The sequence below is a fragment of the Priapulus caudatus genome, unplaced genomic scaffold, assembly GCF_000485595.1.
Source record: "Priapulus caudatus unplaced genomic scaffold, Priapulus_caudatus-5.0.1 Scaffold474, whole genome shotgun sequence".
Classification (NCBI taxonomy): domain Eukaryota; kingdom Metazoa; phylum Priapulida; class Priapulimorpha; order Priapulimorphida; family Priapulidae; genus Priapulus; species Priapulus caudatus.
Window position 1 is genome coordinate 123782 of NW_014577535.1, and position 19947 is coordinate 143728.

General features: G+C 40.1%; 1 protein-coding gene across 1 annotated transcript in view; it reads right to left on the minus strand.

Annotated features, from left to right (window-relative positions):
* Positions 1-1313: 1313 nt before the first annotated feature.
* Positions 1314-19947, minus strand: part of LOC106810796 (telomerase protein component 1-like) — a 35414-nt gene continuing 16780 nt past the window's right edge. Inside the window, exons 10-43 of the mRNA XM_014814248.1 lie at positions 18501-18709; positions 17829-17981; positions 17430-17606; positions 16756-16998; positions 16094-16328; positions 15631-15822; positions 15308-15492; positions 14875-15022; positions 14355-14531; positions 13898-13990; positions 13606-13738; positions 13177-13375; positions 12691-12883; positions 11955-12175; positions 11314-11585; positions 11028-11157; positions 10549-10695; positions 10193-10301; positions 9711-9830; positions 9262-9517; positions 8920-9023; positions 8554-8720; positions 8194-8410; positions 7763-7882; positions 7426-7561; positions 6854-7032; positions 6469-6614; positions 6008-6119; positions 5442-5566; positions 5030-5194; positions 4572-4671; positions 4018-4239; positions 3620-3730; positions 1314-2321 (exon numbers count right to left, since the gene is read on the minus strand). Coding sequence (XP_014669734.1) covers positions 2199-2321; positions 3620-3730; positions 4018-4239; positions 4572-4671; positions 5030-5194; positions 5442-5566; positions 6008-6119; positions 6469-6614; positions 6854-7032; positions 7426-7561; positions 7763-7882; positions 8194-8410; positions 8554-8720; positions 8920-9023; positions 9262-9517; positions 9711-9830; positions 10193-10301; positions 10549-10695; positions 11028-11157; positions 11314-11585; positions 11955-12175; positions 12691-12883; positions 13177-13375; positions 13606-13738; positions 13898-13990; positions 14355-14531; positions 14875-15022; positions 15308-15492; positions 15631-15822; positions 16094-16328; positions 16756-16998; positions 17430-17606; positions 17829-17981; positions 18501-18709 — 5619 coding nt within the window. The 3' untranslated portion in view covers positions 1314-2198. The remainder of the gene's footprint in view (positions 2322-3619; positions 3731-4017; positions 4240-4571; positions 4672-5029; positions 5195-5441; positions 5567-6007; positions 6120-6468; positions 6615-6853; positions 7033-7425; positions 7562-7762; positions 7883-8193; positions 8411-8553; positions 8721-8919; positions 9024-9261; positions 9518-9710; positions 9831-10192; positions 10302-10548; positions 10696-11027; positions 11158-11313; positions 11586-11954; positions 12176-12690; positions 12884-13176; positions 13376-13605; positions 13739-13897; positions 13991-14354; positions 14532-14874; positions 15023-15307; positions 15493-15630; positions 15823-16093; positions 16329-16755; positions 16999-17429; positions 17607-17828; positions 17982-18500; positions 18710-19947) is intronic.

The following is a 19947-nucleotide window of genomic DNA, read 5'->3' on the forward strand; positions in this document are numbered from 1 at the left end:
ACGACCGAGTCATTTCAAAACGATGACCATGTAAGAAAAGTAGCGAATGGTGGACTTATAGTTTGCTACAAACGTTCGTAGATGCCCTTGTTAGTTTGTCAAGCTATGAAAGACTGGATTAGATAGAGTCAAGCTTTCAGTCTTGTTTCCAGTAAAATTAAAGGGACAGTAACCTCTAGGTTTTTATTGCATACAACTGTACTTACTGTATAAGAAATCGTCTATACCCACATGTATTTGTCACCAGATACCTAATTTAATTGTTATAATTAATTACACATCAACGCTACGAAATTTGAACGGCGCCATGACACCCGCGACCGTGCTGCCACCCCGAAAAAGTTGCGTATTTGACAATTTATTTTGCACGTTACAGACCAAGGGCTAATCACAAAAGTGCAATTAAATTTATTACCTAAATGCTATTTAACCGAACGATATTCATTTTAGGGCAAATTTATCCATATTATAACTGAAACTATATGTCGTTTATAAGATATTACAATCCTTTTGCTTTTAAATGAATAAATAAGAAACACTCTCGGTCTTATGTTTTAAATGGAAATCTTTATGTTCACATAATTAAAAAAACGATAAAAATAATAAAAAACATAATAAAAAAAACCCTTGGCTAGAAGGTGGTTTTGCGCAACTTATCAGATCGTGCGCTTTGAGTGGCGCCACCGTCGTTGTAATCAAACTTTAGTCGTTAGTTTTAAAACATAAAAAAAAAAAATTTCTAATGGTGATTGAACCATGAAACTTTTCATGTAGCGTAATTATAACCTAAATTAGCTGAAAATAATCCTAGAACCTAGAGTAAACTCTCCCTTTAAGAGTTAATTACATCGATTTTAGCCGAGTAATTTTGCGCTGGCTAAGAGCAAGAAGATAATCGTGAGCCGAGTAGAGTTGCAGCATATACACAATGACACGCACGCACACACGCACGCACGCACGCATGCAATCGCGCACTCAGGCATGCATGCAATCAGGATGCAATCACACATGCACGCACGCATTCACGTACGCAATCACGCACGTCCGCACGCACGCGATAGCGACTAAGGATGAGAGGCAGGTAAGTAGAAGAACATTAGATGCCGATGAGAGAACGCATAAACCCCAAATGGGTAAGCATGTATGCATATATAAGCAGGTATGTTAGACGTGAAAGTATGATCAAGGGGTGTCTCACTGGAACATAGTGGGTAGTCATGAAGGTATTTTATACTCATATAATTACAATGTGTCAGCCAAGGATGTCGTAGATAACAGAGTAAAACGATATCGATTGTACGTATGAACATATATTGGGTTTTCAAGAATTTATTATAACATCTAGGTTCCACACACTCAGTGATCACAGTGATGCTTCCGACAATAATTTCTGCTAAATCTCTGTAATGTATTTAACATGCATATCACGAAAATGTAATCTCTATAACTATCAATATTACACCGACCATACATTCCACTCAAAAATGAGTTTTATAACGTTTTTTTAATTACGTGAACATAAAGATTTCCATTTAAAACATAAAAATAACACAGTAAAGCATTATACCATATAGTATTCATTAAATAATTATATAGGCAGCCTACTAATGATACATTAAACATACTTGGCATACTTGATCAGCATTAAACAGAAAATATTACAAGCGTCTTTGATCTTGGTTTATTGGAACTAATCAACCAGCAGTGAACATAACCTTGCAAACTACTAATTTAGTATTACTTGATGTTATATAATGCAGATTAATTTTAAGAATTTAGAATTTACTTTATATAAAAACAAGGTCATATATTTTAAAAAGCGAGCTTTCTAGAAAGCATGTCTCTATGTCTCTTTGTCAGGCTACATTATACTTATATTTAATCATAGTTTATATGACTTGATACACACATACACACGCACGCACACACGTACGTATGCATGCACACACGTACGCACGCACGCACGCACGCACGCACGCACGCACACACAAATATTTAATTCCATGATGAAATCATTAAAATTATACTTGAGGTAAGTCCAAATGTAATCATAGATATATATAGATATATTGTATGCGTGCATCACACCATACAGTGCTTCTTTAAACGTGCACTAGTACGTAGTATATGAGTTCCATAATTATAAGGCACGTCTCTGGCCTGATCAATATATGCTATTTTTTACTTCTTTCTCTAGTTCAAATGTCAGTCATCTTCGCAGGCTGCAGAAAGATAGTGCGCCCCTGCTTGTCTCCTGCAATCAGGGTTCCATTGCAGCTGCACAGACTTGTCACCTCGGTTTTCGCATAAAACTGCCCAACCTGAAAACATCAAGTAGTCCAAACGTCAATACAGTGACGTTGTTTCGTGGACATATAAGGTATTATTCCATACGAAGAGCTCTCAAATTTTGACGAATTAATATTGACTAGCAACGGAACAGCTACAGATGATAGTGAAGAATTAATTGAACCATTCCCGCAGTTTCATTCCCTGGACCTTTCTTTTGATTAGCATAGTTGACAGAGACCTTATATGTGACCCGCTCCAGCAGAACCAGGATTAAGTAGGAAATTCTACAAATTGAGTTATGTGCATATCTGAATAGATCATTTAATTATTTAATTACCTTTAAAATGATATATAATATTTGGCTATATCTAAAGAATTGACCGATCTACAGCAATTTGAAGATCGGAAACCGACTTCTTTCGGAATATACAGCTTTTGAGATAAAGCGTTCCGGGTAAGGGGCCCAGTCGAGGATGAGCGGTCAGGGGCCCTTAAAAAAATTTAGTTTCTTTTTTTTTTAATTAAAAATTACCATAATAATCTAGAGATATCTGAACCTATATATCCGGATTAAATATGCACTTAGAAACTTATTTTTGTAAAAATCTCATTTTTGTCCTGGTAGGCCATTTTCAGCATTGACATGTGTGCGGGCTCATTACTGAAAACAATGACTTGCGACTTAGTCCGTATTATGCTGGAGCGGGTCACATATGTCAAATACAAATCGATGTAAGCATTAAATTACTACAGGGAGCAAAGCACCTATCTGGTATATCTGGTATACAAATGCATACATTCTGGTACATCTGATATATGTCTGGTGCAGATATTCTTACCTAGTACTTATAAATCCTATACAAGTGAAATTATGCTTTTAATTTACATGCAGCAAGTTGGAGAGTTTCGGCCCAAAGATTATTTTCCAGTGATTTTTATAAGAAGCGTTGATAAGACCTTAATAAAATATGGCCCTTTCCAAAGCAGAAAATCTTTGTTGGTATACAGTCAACAACTACTAAATAAATTTATATTATCCAGTAATTATAAAAACAATCGTTTTCTAACATTGGGAGCAGTCTTATAATTAGAATTATGCACAAGCAAAAGACCATGCTGAATATTGATACACAAACAGGGAGGCCGCAATGAGTACTGCACACGGAGAAGTAATATTTTGGATAAAATATTTACCATTTCAAGAGCCATGAGCTAATACAATAGTTGTGATCAGCCTCAGCTTTATTGGTGTACCCTGAGGTTACACCTAACGTATAAAGAGATAAATAGATTATTTATGCAAGCTTAGGCACTTCAGTATCAGTACCTGCTTCCACGTTGAAAGATTGAGAAGTTTGATGGTTTTGTCGTCCGATCCGGTTGCAATTGCACAGTGGCTGCGTAGCAGTGTCATACATGTTATTGCTCCATCATGGACCTTTGGAACAGAATTACAGCCATTGTCAGATAAACTGTACTACTAATTGTAAACCTTATAACATATATTGATGCACAGCTCACTTTGTACGCTAAAGTGCAGTTATGGATAGACATACCTTTACACGAACATGCAAGTTCACCAAAGTTTACAATACATGACTGACAATAGAATACACGTGACACAATATACATTACATTACGTGTGACAATTACACGCATTTCTAGCTATAGAAGCCCAAGCTTGCCACAGAGATGAAATTTTTTTCCAGAACCCTCATGACTTACCTTCCTTGAGAAGAAGTTCTTCTCCAATGCGTTGGAATTACTTCTACGGAAGACAGTAAGATAGCCTTCCGAGTCACCAGCATACACTTCCCCTCTGTTACTGTCACAGCAACAAGCCAGCACCCAGTTTTGGAAGATTTCTTTGCCTGCTGACAGGTGCTGGATGGTAGTCCACGACTCACTGTTGCTCTCTTCATCTGGCCATATTAGCTTTGGTTTTTTCTGTAACGCAAGTAGAACGTTGATAAAACGTAGCAGATCACGTACACAGAGAAATTGTGATCCTGACTAGGCTAGTCAAACAAGAGACAGGTTAGATTAAAGCATGTACTGAGAGATCAGCTTCAAGAATAGATGCTAACAATATAGAAGAACCACAATTTCACCACAAGCATATCTGTAATTGGCCATCTATTCTATAAATATATATTCCTTGCGACAGTAAAGGGTAATATAAACACATAAAAAACACCCTAATCTATGCAGTAAAGAAATAGACTTTATGCATCACTCTACACACAATAACCTAAATTTCTTTGCAGAAGGGTACTTGCCTGATCTGTGGACTTTAAATAGCATAGAGCTATTGTGCCATTATCTGTAGAACAGACGATCATATCTCTGTCCGAGTCAACACACAGAACACAGTCAAACCTGGTAATGCCAAATTACATAATGCGTTACATTAGCTCATAAATGGCGGTACAGAGTTTGCCGAATCTACAAGAACTATACATAATTACAGACTATACATGGCAATTACAATGACAATACTATGACAACAACAATGACAATATTGTACGTACAAGACAAACAGTGTGACAAGGACAGGGACAATGTTATATAAATCAATACTACGACAATAATGATGACAGCAATATACAAGATAATACTATTGCAACAACAATGACAAAAATATACAAGACGATACTATTGCAATAAAAATGACAACAATATATAAGACAATACTATGATAACGATGATGACTTTACTATGACTAGCGATAACCTACATTAATTCTGAATCCCTGCAAGTCATCAAGGTATCATCAGCATACACCAACGACACTTGACCGTTTTGTTGTGCCACAATCACCATGATGACAGCTGGATTTTTGTCTGTGTTCATGGTCACAGTTGCAATTGTTGTTATTGGAGTGTGAAAGATGTGAAGCTGCCTGAAATATTGCATTACAGCAATAAAAAAATGTCCATCACAGTTACCTTAGTAGAAGGTAATATTATACATTCAATTGTGAAAAATGGTCCCAGATTCGAAAAAATAAAACACTGCACACCAGTTCATACATTATGAGAAATAATTCACAGTCAGAGAGCAGATCAAATGCATCCTAGAAAATCACACATTAGTAACAGCAAACGACAGGGCAAGTTGGCAGGGTACACTGGTTTGTGAAAACCCACCGAGAGAGGCTCAGCTGGTCGGTGACATTATCAATGGTGAACTCCCTTAAGACACCATCAGCAGATCCAATCATGAGTCGACTTTTGATAGAGAAGCAAAGTGATGTGACTGTTCTCTCACTCACCTAAAACACATGAATATCTAATTTGAGTGGCTTTTCCAATAATCTCATTGCAGCACACTACATTTCCTTCCACAGAATTAATGGCACAGATACATTTTTTGTTTTATGTTATTTTATTATATTTATATTTATTTAATATATATGCTTCAAATAGCTTATATGACATCTTCAGTCCAAAGGAAATATAATTGGATGGTAGTGTTTATATCGTATATATCTCAGCTACTATCTTCAAAAATAATTTCAATTAAAAATAACATTTCCCAAAGATTCTTCAAATAACACAATTAGTAATGGCACAATTAACTTCATAAGATCTTCAAATGCACTTCTACATTTCATTATATCATTAATTACTACATATGAAATATGCACACCTGATAATATTATTTACATAACTAAAGGATCATTAACAGATGACGTGGACTGATATTTCTTTACCTTTGCTTTGCTAATGCATTGCATACTTGCAATACTCCACAGCCTTACGAGTCCATCTCTTCCACCAGTCACTGCATATTTACCCGACGCAGCTACACATGTTACTTCACCTCTGCAACAACAACAACAACACACATCACAGTCAATTCGAAGCAATGAATAAATGAAATAACAAATGATAAACATGAAAACATGTATTCCTCCTGCTTTCTCTCACTAGTGTGGTTATAAATTATGCCCCTGTTCACAAGATATTAGGTAGATAAATTTTTAAGGAGCACAGCAACATTTTGAGCAGGTTGACAAAGCTGAAAGTAATTGACATGTTAAATCCTTTCTTACCATCAATCTTGCACAGTTGTTCAATTCACGAAAACCGATTAAACTAAGCATAAACATCAAACCTAATACCTCTAAGAACTCTACTTAATATTTTCTAGAAAATATGTTAATACGCTCACCTATGCTGGTCCTGCATAGTCTCACGAACGGCTTGCCACACACGAACACTGCAATCTAGAGAGCTAGTCACGATTTTTTCCTTGTTCGTCATAGTAACAGCTAGAACTCGATCGGAATGGCCATCCAATGTCATCAACTCATTTCCCTTATGATAAAGACGTGGGTCATCATGTTAATATAGCAGCTGAGTACTGACGGTAGCATACAACCAACCCATATATCTCTAGTAAATCTTATAATATCAACTGATGTTAGAAGTGGAAAACCACACCAACTGCTATTTATCTGAAAGCATCTGCCACTTCAGTCTTCCATCTCTGAATTCATCTGTCAATAGTCACATGTAGCAGAAACAATTTTGGTTACTATGGCAAATCACAGTACCTCTAAAGGACGCCACACTCGAGCTGTGCCATCATCACCAGCTGATACTACGATGACATCCTCGTATTTCGGTTTGCTCTGCTTTTCTTTAGTATCTTTCTTTTCATATTCTTCCTTCCAATCACTAAGTTCCATTTCTGCTGCCCAGTCCATGGATCTTTTGGACTTTGTCACAGAGACTGTGTGAGTTACACCAGTGCCACAATGAGAAACACAGTTTTCTAGCCTGGCTATGTTTCATAGTGCAGACTTTACGTCTGCTATTAAACAGTGGTTCGTTAACTGTAACAACTCTAAATAGATTTTCCAGAGCAAGGTGACCATCATTGATATTGCATAGCGTAGATATAGCATGGGGGCACGTGTATTACAACGAGTTAACAATACATGTATTACAATGAGCTAACAATACATGTATTATAATGAGCTAACAATACATGTATTACAATGAGCTAACAATACATGTATTACAATGAGCTAACAATACATGTATTACAATGAGCTAACAATACATGTACTATTACTGCTATATTAGCTCTTGATTACAAGATAAAATGTGTTGGTATGCTCACCTGCTTTTTCTGGGAAGACGAAGAGATCACAAGAGTTAACCCTCTCACTGTGCCCATATAATGTTGTCATCTCAACACCCTTGTGGGACCACACCTTCACTGTACCATCGTGTGACGCAGACACGACACAACCCGACTGAGAACAACAGCTTTGTAAATACACAATGTACAGGATTATTTATCCTCAGGATTACGATAAGACATAATTGTTCATAAGGTTTGCTCGACAATAATTTCTGTTTTCAATTACTACTTCTGTAGAAAGCATGCTAATTATAATATCATAATTATATACCCTAATGCTTCAGTGCTGTGCTGTTGTACACAACATACCTACCTTGTAAGCAACTGCGTTGATAGCAGACTCGTGACCAGTAAAATGGTACTTTGGAACATTTTCTGCTGATACAGCAGCAACATCCCATAGCTTTAATGTGAAATCATTAGATCCAGTTACCTGAAAACGAATGAAAAAAATGATAGCTTTCTGACAAAAAATGCAACCAATTTCACCATTTGATTGCACCTATATTAGGCTACAATGTGGTGGAATCTGGTGCTATCTAAATAGCGGAAAGCATGAACAAACGTTTATTGCTTAGATATATAACCCATATTATTTTCATGCATTACGAATAGATTTTTTGGAACAAGATACTCTTTATGTGCAGAGACACACAAGAACGAAATATATTTATATTCCCCACACGATTCTGTACACATGCCATGCCACATTAAAACTGAGAAAAGTCCAAAGTTGCTCTGTACCAGGTAATTTCCCACGTTTGACCATGCACAGCATGTGATCCAGTCTCTATGAGCTTCAGGTATCACATGTTCCGGTCTTGTCGGATCACTTCCCGCGAGGTCCCATATGATCACCGACATGTCCCGACTGCCAGTCACAACACGCCTGCCATCTGGTGACAGGTTGCAGCATGTTACGGGGCCCGTGTGCTCACAGAGATGCCACAAAGGCGCCAACCTGCGAAGCAAAAGGAAATACTTAGAACACAAGTTATCGCTACTTGACACACCCATCAAGGTTTCACATGTATAATTCATAGCAACGAAATATTATCACATACTATCACAATTTGCACATCCATCAGTGCAAATAGAACTTACTCCTTGCCTTTACTGGTGGAGAGAGAACTAGCACCAGGGTAGACATAGGCAGTGAAGTCCTCAGATGCAGTGACAATGTAACTATCGGCTGCAGCAACAGCTACCACGGCTCCCTTGTGCCCAGTCAACAGCTGCTCTGTTACTACGTCTCTGTGTCTATGATTAACCTATAAACAGAGGAAATTGTGCAAAATTGTAAACCAGTGTTTTTGTAACAACACCAATTTAAAACATCAGTATTCTCACAGAAAAGGTCACCTCATTAAAGGTCAAGAATTCCCAACACTTATTTAAAACAACCTGGTCTCTTAGGGCGACGACTTTATAAGATTTCTATACATGGGAGATATTGTCTACAGGTGGTACCTTGGCTGTATGATCTTCGGAGCCAGAAACTAGCAGATCAGTTGACAGGAAAGCTAGGCACCTCACAGGAGAGGCATGTCGGTGAATATCGTCCATCAGTAAACCTAATGATCATTCAGCGAGTGATAAGTCAAGTAAGAGAGTATCATTCAGTATAGCAAAAATATATAACTAGATGTTTGTAACCAACCATTTTTGTCCCCTGACGTCCATCTTGCCATACATTGATTCTTAAGATTCATCGATTTTGAGTATACGAAACCCGATGTTGGGGTAGCAAGTCACACGGTCAATTCCTTCACATCGAATAATACTGGCAGTGTTTCCCCCCTTTCATTTTACCTGTTTTCACACAAAAGATCCGGACATGTCCATTGTGATAGCCAACTGCAACCCTGGAACCACTGTCGTTCAAGGTCACACACAGAGCATGGCTGTCCCTCGCCTCCACTGGTGGCTTCAAACACAAAACTTCTTTTCCGATGTGACCCGACCATAGCTTGGCTGTGTGGTCATCGCTAACAGTGACCAGCTGCTGCCCATCACGCGAGAACAGTAGGCTGTTCACAGGCAAGTGGTGACCACTCAGGTTGCCAACCTGCATGTATTCAGGAAGCACATGTAGCCTTTTGTATTTCTTTGAATCAATGGTTTTCGATTTAAAAAAGAATGTATCACGGCACATACAATTAACCTCTCTAGATAAATCATTTCTAAAAATAAAACTAATACCTGCTAGTTTGTATGGTTTTTGATAAAAACAGTAGCATTTCAGCAAGTATTGAACAAACCATGGTCCCAGTTTTGGCTGCCCAGAGGTTCACACTGCAATCCAAGGCAGACGATGCCATATATTTGCCATCTGGGGAGAATGTCATCGCCCTTACAGATGCCATGTGTCCTCGCACAATCTACAAATAGAAAGAAATTTATTAGACGACAATGACGAGACAAAAACTGAGTACATGAGAGGACCTGCAAAAAAGCTCTTACTGGATAAGCAGCAACCAAAGCCTTTGTTGTCGCACAGTTAATTAATCTAATATTCACAAATGTGATATAGTGCAGTGTGATATGGCATGGTGTGACGTGGTATGGCATGCCCTGGTATGATGTGGGTAGCATGCCATAGCATAGTGTAGTACTGGTATGCATGTAATGCACTCAGCTGTGCTTTTAATAAAATGTGCGCACACTTACACCCATAGTCTGAGAAAAAGTCAACGCAAATGAAAGATTTCTACACCTGGCAGGTTTCACGTGAAACACTTACTGCAATTCGTTTCTGGTTAACGATGTCATACAGCTGAATGACAGAACTCCAGCCAGCTGTTCCTACAATATCTCCTTCAGGATGGAAAGCGACGGCATTGATGGGTCTCCTGTTGTTATGAAGGCGTGACAGATACAATAAGTAGTTAGTTCTACACGTTTATATTAAAATGACACAGAAAATATTTGATTAAATTGCGTATAAAAAATGATAAAGTTTCCTCTCACTGAAACTCATTCAGGCCTATTTTTGGGTCTTATTACTCCATTATTTTAGATTTACAAGAAAGTAAAAAATTCAGACAAAGGGATTATCGATTATGCAGGAAAGTGATTACAAAACATCCAAAGACTTACTTTTCCAAAAACGTTGTCACTAGTTTGCCTTGCCGCACATCCCAGATTTTTAGTTGACAGTCCCAACCAGCAGATGCTAACAGCTTACCACTTACATCTGCAGCACACGCACTCACTCTTCGTGAATGACCCTTCAGAACGTGCAGCCTTTATGACAGAATAGAACAATCAGTTATGTGGTAATAACAAGCAACAACTGATTGAATATGGAGTTTTTTAAATAGAAAATATTAGTATTAGAGATCTGGAACCAATTAATCAGTGACGGTGCAAGTAGTAGGTGCATACATATATAGTGAGTAGTAGTAGTATAAAGAGATATCAATAGAAATTCAAACAAATAGTCATATGTGAACATTATGCACTCTGGGTACTATATACATACAGCAAGTAACAGTAAATATCGTGAAGCTTTGCAATTCCTGATTTAATGGCATGACAGTAGATAAAATGAAAACTCTCTTTCCGGTCTATACTACCTAGTTCCATGACTGAGGTTCCACAGTGACAGTGTATTATCCAGCGACGCTGAGCACACAACACCAGTGCCAGCAAAACAGACGCCACTGATGGTGTGTGCATGGCCAACAAACATGGACTCCTCTTGGCCTGCAAGAAAGCATCGGCAGAGCATTTGGTAATCACAATATCTGTTTGAGCCAAACGCCAAACCAAATCTATTGACATCAGTAAGTGCAGAAGCAAAATCCCACTGCCATATGCAGTTATTTGCAAAAATATTTTCGAATCTATTTAGAAGTTTACCTGTAGTTAGATTGATGATTCTTAGAATGCAGTCAGTACCACCGCTCACAACACAGACTCCGTCACTAGACACTGCCAGGCAGGTTATCGGCTTATGAAAGCCAGTGAGTGTCATGCTACAAGGATCGGCATACTGCGGTCGGTTCATCCAGTTCAACATGAGGTACGCATCACGTTGACTTGGCGACAGTCCGGCGCACTTTCCCAGATCATCGCGAAGTGGAGACGTATCCGGTTCGTTGAGTGCGTACTGCCACGTCAACAGCGGGCAACTACCAGAAACACAACATATGATTGCCACCTCACAGTAGTACGAAACAAAGAGCAAATAACGTAAAGAATGTCTATTCTCTGATGACGGTGAATGCAAACAGATCACGAATCTCATCGTGAATACTCATTCGCTGAAATAATCCGACGTAAACCGATCGCAAGATTCTCGAACGCATCTGTAAACCGACCAATCATAGAGGTCAGGGTTAGGGTTAGGATTAGGGTTAGGGTTAGGGTTAGGATTAAGATTAGGGTTAGGGTTAGGGATTAGGGTTAGGGATAGGGTTAGGGTTATGGTTAGACCTTGGTATCTCATGCAGTATCAAACAATAGGTTTGGTACCGACCAATCATAGAGGGGGACCTCACCTCGACAGGATGTGCTGATGACGAGTGACAAACGCTTGGTACTGCTGCACGCGACTGCCATCCTCCTCCGCAGGCTGCTGCTTGGAACTAGCGGGCGACCCCGACGCCTGTGCAGCAAAGTCCTGCAGGAGCTGAGCACCAAGACCCAGCTGGAACTTCTTGTGTAGAAAGTTTAGGTTGCAGAGCATCCGCTCTAACTGCACGTGGCAACCGCCGAGCATCTGAAAGTAATCGCAGCGGGTGAGAGATCGCGATCGCGGCGGGCGAGAGATCGCGATCGCGGCGGGCGAGAGATCGGGATCGCGGCGGGCGAGAGATCGGGATCGCGGCGGGCGAGAGATCGCGATCGCGGCGGGCGAGAGATCGCGATCGCGGTGGGCAAGAGATCGGGATCGCGATCGTCGGTCCGAAACGGAAATGTCACGGAGCATTGTCTAGCAGACGAAGAGCTAGTTTTCGCGCTTAGGAAATGCTGGCCAACAGCTTGGGAAACCTGGCGAGGAAATACAGCGCTCTGCAATCTCAACTTGAAGCTGTCGTGAACTAGATATATGTTTGCCAGGATTCCCTCTACGTAAATCATTCCGGTACCTCCAAAAACAATGCTGAATTCACACGCAACCACAGAGAGACACACTGAACGAAGGTTTTACCGTCTGCAAACCATTATCACGGATGCGACCACAAAGATACAAGATGTGTCGCGTTGATGAGGGAAACGTGATATTGAATTTACAAGATGGTATGGCAGCGCAGTGAAGGCTCGACTGTTGAGTCCCTTCCAGGAGCCATCTCTGGCTGGATCAGCCTCCTGCAGGTAGATGCTAGCCAGTAGCCTGTGCAGCTCCTGCTTCTTGTTCGCAGAGAGGCTCCTCACGTAGCGTGAATTCACTGCCGCGCCTATCGCCGCATGCGCCAAACGCAGTATCCTGAAACAGGTAGCATATTATATTGTGGCACCATCTCCAGTCATATTTTGTAATTATAGTTAATCAGGTCGCTAAGGTGGGATGTTGCAGTACAAAAAACACTGCTCTGTGGCGCCATCTGCAGTTGTATTGCTGTGAAACTATACTCTATTGTGATAACGGTAGCAAGAGCTCCTGCTACGCCCCTGCCATACCCACTCCTGCCTCCATATTGGCCACTTCCATAAGTAAATAACCAGAAGCACTGGATTCTGATCGAAAAGAATAGTTTTGTAAAGTTTTTGAACAATTACCTTTCGGTGCCTGTTACTCGTAGAAAGCCATGTAGAGCATGTAGCAACCTTGAAAGCACCACGGGTGCAATCATCTGGTCTGGCCTTATATACACATTCCTGCTCTCACAAGCTGCATCCTTAGACCGTGACTTGTTCCGTGACTCGCCAGCATTGAAATGGTAGCTCAGTAGGTAATGTAGTTCTGTTTCTAACAGCCCTGCATAGGCGAATGTATTCCATCAGCAGGAGTAAGCAGAATACTATTGTTGTTTCAAGAAGGTTGAACAAATATGGACCTTTCAAGGCACGCGCCAGTAGCTATATGTTTCTTCAAGGATAGCAGGATGATTCTTAGTGCAATATACTATATATGCTATATGTTATATTCTATATACTATATACTGCATATAGCATAGAGATAAATGTATTGGGACATGACGTGCATACCATTTCGAGCAAAGTAAACAAGTTGAAGTGTCGTGGCAATCATTTCGTGTGTGTGCTCTGTCTCCAAACGCTGTAGAATGTCTTGCAAGAGCTTAGGGGTTGTCTGAGGTAAACTACGCAGCTTGGCCGACACCTGATGTAAGTACATACACGCATTTAAATTTCAGACCAGGGGCTAGGCTTAATTAGACCCAGAAGAAGACACTGTGCTGCCATAGTTACATAGTTGCCATAGTGCCCTCAGTTATAGTAACGGTAAATGATAATAAAGTAAAATGCTATCCTTACTTACTTTCGCAAACAAGCCGAACACTCTTAGCTCCTCGCAGGCCAGTTTCAAAAACAGTGGTTGACCAGCTTCCCTCTTGGAAACCAACACCTTCATCTAGTAAAGAAAATAATTGACCTTTAATAGTGCGATGACAACATTCTGTACAGGTGAACAGAGGTGACAGCTTACTCTATATTCACAGTCAATTCTATAGATCATACCCTACAAATAGTCCTACAACTATATATAATCCCAGTTCTATAATAGTACCATGTAGTACAACACACCAAGTCTTGTACTAGTAGATATTTGCTGGCTACACATGGTACACAAGTCCTGTACTAGTAGCTATTTGCTGGCTACACACATAATACACAAGTCCTGTACTAGTAGATATTTGCTGGCTACACATTATAATGTCCCAATCTACACTTTCCAGCCTCCGGAAGAAGAGAATAGCTGAGAGCATGTGTCAGACCTGGTTGCTGAAGGCTGATTCATCGAGAGTCTTGCCGTGTGAAGCCAGCGTCTGTCGCACGAGTTTTGCTCTATCCCAGATGTCGAGATGCTCGACGATCACCTCATGTGCCCTCCTTTCCTTCAGGACGATGTGGAGGTCGGAGTCAAGGTTCACACTCACGACGAATACTACATTCTATGGAGTAAAACGAATGCAATTAGTTATCAAGATGCACCTGTGGAAAAATAATATTTTAAGGGAAGGTATTAAAGTTTAGCGTAAGTGTTGGTACGTACGAGTAAAATGACAGCACCTGTATTGCATGCAGGCCTTCACAATAGCTGCACAGTTAGTATGGATAAATATGATATGTGCCAAAAACAATAGTATACATGTATGGATATATGTATAAAATATATAGCAACACATTTCACCTAATATCAAAGAAATGTCATATCTCACATGCCATCCACTTCATAACTCTTCTTAATCACACATGGACTCACACACAGTTTAACATTATCTAATAAAAACACACCTCTGGCAGTGGGTCAGGGAGCCAGTGTAGGTTCCTGGCCTGATGGGTGTCATCCAGTAAGTCCAAGCCATCGATGAACACAACTAGTGGTGATGAGGTCTGCTGTGCTGTCTCAGCAATTAGCTTTCCAAACTTAGCAACCAGGTTCCTGAAAGTCAGTCAGATCTTTTAAAAATCTTATCAATGTAAAGGTTTTTTCGATTTTCAAAATTATGGTCGACATTATATCGAATAAGAATAAAGAAATGAATTAGAATAAAGAAATGAACTACGTTATGACACAGGCATAAATATTGTTTGAAATTTGGAAATATATATATATAACATGAGTATGATTATACTGCTCGACCCTAGAAATAGCCAACAGGTATGGACCCCGTTGATTTATAACTATAGTCTTTATTCATTGGTTATGACAAACATGAACACATACTCATATTTGACTGGCACAGTAGAGTCTGCAAATTGTCGCCAGTCGCAAATAGTCAGTTCATGACAGAGCCTGGTTAGCATGGCATGAATGCCCGTAGAGCCCGGAACGGCTTCAAGAAAGTGTGAAATCACATCTGATCCAGCCTTGCATGCGTCTGACCCATGGTACAGTTCCAGTAGTTCTGACTGTAAGAGAAACATACAACACATTTATTCATTCAGTGAGATCTATTTTTTTGCAAAACATAGGAATGTAGAGGGTTAATTGAACTTAATTTGCTTTCAACAAATTTGATTGATCTTTAACACTTAATATTAGCTTACCATCACTGCAGATTTCCCACTGCCAGGCTTCCCAGCTAACACGACTGCACCCTTCTCACATGCCACTATAGTGTTCAGACATGTCTGCAGCAGAGGTCTGCGTCCAACAAAGGCCTGCCTGTAGAATTCAGCCTGTGCCGTGTGCTGGCCATGGTGCCACTCCCATTGATCTCCCTGGTCAGTTGTCTCAGTCTACAGACCAATAGCATATGTGATTAAGGTAAATCATGATAAATCACCATTCTTTTCTTACATCACAAGAGGGCCTACATTTTTATACACACGATTGGGCATAAATTATATCAAGAGTAGACACCGATTCCCAAACATTTTATAACCCTAATCCATTGCTTATTGCTAATACTTAGCAAACTTTTTCCTGAACACATAAAAACTGGTAAAAGAAACTTGTGTATGAAGAGTCAAGCGAATTTGTGAAATGGCAGTCTGCGGAATAAGATACCTCATCACAACACAGATCTAAAATGGCTTTCCACAGATTGTTTAGCACTTCGGCTCCAAACAGCTCTAATCCTGCGACAATAGGTTTGCCATCAACAACCCCGCCCCACTTGCACGGATAGCCATCATAGATGTGGTGCCCACTGGCGCGGATGGCTTTCTTCAACTTGGCAACCTTTACTGCACAGTCTGCATTTTCCACGCACATTGCCGATTGGTATTTCTTTGGAATTTCCCTGCAGAAAATTGAGAAGTGAGTTTAGGTAAGAATTGCAAGAGCTGATCTGTTTGAAGTTTCTTATTTGTGTATATGTATATTCTGTGTCATATCTCTTTCTTACTTCTGTTCTCTCTTTCTTTCCCTCACACCTCTTTCCATAATCTCCCGTTTCTCATTTGTGCTCCGTTGCTCTCTCTCTCTCTCTTTCTCTGTCGGTCTCTCTCTCCCCCTCTCTCTCTTTCTCTGTCGGTCTCTCTCTCCCCCCCTCTCTCTCTCTATCTATCTCGCGCTCTCTCTCTTTCTTTTTCGGTCTCTTTCCCTCTCTCTCTTGCTCGCTCTCTCTCTCTCACTCCCTCTATGTCCATCCTACTCTCCATAGTTCTCGCACAACTACCTCCCTCTTCATATTCCTGTATCGTCTCCTTCTATCTCGTTACACCTACTTCTCGTAGCTGCCATCACGCAGCAGGAAGATGGCCGTCCCGCGTCGACGCGCGTGGTTCCGCAGCACGCTATGCTGCATCTCCAGCTCCGTCACAGACGCTCCCGCCACAAAGCCCTTCAGCCAATCAAACTCGCGTCGGTCGCTGACATCGTAGGATGCAGGCGTCCAGCCGTAGCGCTCTCCCAGCATGCCAACGAACAGCTGGCATTGGCTGGCTTCGGACAGGCACAGCTCGAGGCTCCTGAAGGACGCGCATGCAACAACGTAAATGCCTCTGAACTTTACTAGCGACACTAGCCATTAGGCAGAGAATGCCAGCCTAGGTAAACTTAAACTTAGGTAACTGTAACTGGTAACTTACCTGTAACAGCTGAGAAAACTTGCGAGAAAACGTTACTTTGAACGACGGTGACCAATATATGGCAGGTAAAATTAAGTAACACCCATACTGTCTTATTTCCGGATAAGATGAGGGTGGTAGTGTTTCGACGCAGACTTGTGGCAGACACCAATGATGTGAATTACCATTAGAAATGGTGGCGTTTGCTAAACTCGAAACTCGCTTTTAATTAGAATTGGATCGCAATTGTCAGAGCAAGTGTTTCAGCAAAATACGTGGTGTAGAATGAACATTGTAAGCAAGAAATCTGGTGCACATGCACAACCACGTACCCTGTGTCAGTGGCAGCCGTCTCACTAATGCCCCATCGCAAGTCAACCTCGTAGACGTTGACAAATCGCTCCCTCGCACGTGCTCGTAACTCCGGGAACACGAACCTCGTGAGAAGGTCTCGCTCACCATGCATGTCTTTGAACGTCGAGGAAATGAATACGCGGATGGTGCGCCACCTACAGGAGAAAAAGAGAAAATTAGAAACATAAAATTGGTGTTCATCTACGGGTGACAACTGCGACGATAATGACACAAAGAATTGCCGTAGTATCAGCAAAACCTCATTTTAAATGATGAGATCACAGTTTAGAAAATCTGATTCAGGGCAAAATATCTGAACATGCTATTGGACCCTTTTTATTGTTATCATTTTCCCACACATAACCCAAATGACATACAAGGGAGCATAGGTCAGTTTAGCACTTCTAGCATCAGCTTCCTCTGTAAGGGCCTCCAGTTGCGGCTTCTTCTCTGACGAACACAGCTCATAGGCCCTGTCAATATTCTCCACCTGTATCAGCTGCCCACTGTCACCTCGGTTGCAGATGTACCTGCAATCAATCAACCATATATTGTGAATTAAAACATCGCAACTATAACACTCCTTAAAGATTTTTCTGTTGAAACTATTCTTTGGTTTAATAGACATTTATGATCTGACTTCATCAGATTGCATATAGGATCCTATTGCTCTTAGTCACTCCGCATTCATCACATAGATTGTCTTGTGTTGAATCATCGGATAATATTATGACTATGCGACATTGAAAGGCAAGATAACAGCTATTGACTGACGAAAATCAACAGCGGAGAAATTTGATAGAATTCACTGTGTGAGCTATAAACACACCTGTAGGTGGCTGACATGAAAACGTTACTGTGTGATACATGGAAAACCTTTTAGTGGCAAGATACTTTTCACCTGAATTCACAGCACTCAGCCCAAACATACTGTAAATCAGTGACTAATATTGTAGGAATGCTCTTTACATATCAGCTACGTTTGCTTAATAAACAAGCAAAAAATCCGCCAGCTAGGTAAAATATGAAATTGCATGGATTGCCTATACCTTAGGATTTGGTCACTGAATCCAGTCAGAAATATGTCTCTGTCATGAGTGTTTTCTCCCCTCAGGATTCCAGAATGTCCAGACACATCGATATAGGCATAGATCAGGTTTGGATTTACAAGCCTTCTGTACTTCGCCTGGAAACTCGATGATCCACATTGAATGTAGTCACACATGATACCATTGGACACTACGATGATGTTGTCAATCTGAAGAGAGAAAAGGTATCCATTTTTTTCAAATAAGGTTCGATTAGATGTTAGCTTCAAATAGCTCGATCAGTATGTTCATAAAAATATTGAACATAATTCCTTCAGAACACATCAAATTAAATATGTATAACCAATTAAGACAATGAAAGCATCAGTAAAAGTTTCTGAGAATGATGTACGTTTATGTAAAAGAAATTATTGCACAGATGACATAATGAGAACAACTCCCAATAAGGTCATACGTGGTCAACACTATAATAAAAAAACACTTTTTGCTAGTTCTTTGCAATGTTGTGATCCTAACTATATGATATTGACTCTTCGACCTCGTGACATTTAAGAGAATGTGACACAAGCCACGTGAATAATCATCGTGTATAGGTGAAGGAAAAAAACAGTAAATGGTTAAGAAATTATAATTTAATTGTGCAAAAACTTAATTGCCATCTTAGAACTTTATTCAGACATGCAATTCCTCTTATGCAATAGTGGATGACAAGTAATTAACATCTACTAGAGCTCTTACTAATGCATATATAAGCACAATAGGGGGAATTAAGAGTAAATTAAGAACAAAGGAATGTTTAGGTGTTAAGTAAGCGTTTTGATGTTGTCCCCCACCAAATTATTCAGTTCTCACTAAAATAAAACTGAATGCACAAATTACGATACAATGGCAATATTGCTATCAAGCAAGACCAAACTGAAATCATGTGTTGTGATCTGGATATGTGCACAGGTCTATCTGTACACGTCTGTAATACAGGTCTATTCACAGATGCTCGAGCAAAAGTTAGACTGCCACGAGAAAACAGTCACACAACGTGCACACGAGCGCATTGAGCAGCAGCTTGCACACAAGTATATCAATAAGGGAACAACTAATTTGGCCTCAGGTAAAATTCCGGGCTACCTGTAGCCCGTATGCGTGCATTCACGCATGCGTACACGCGCGAATCGAAATTGTACAGGTATATATTAAACGTACAGCAGTAACATGGAATAATATGAAGAAAACCACTACTGAGAGCCAATGCCACAAATAAAATATATACATGTGGCAAATTGAATAAATCCAGACATAGCAGTTAACTGCATTATGTGTTATGGTGTAGAAATAAAATCCTAGTTCTTGGATCTGTGCAGATAAAAATACAGTCTTCATCAGTGCACGGTCCACGTTGTATGTAGGAGGCTTATGCCATATAGACTATATGCAGCCTATAATATTTATA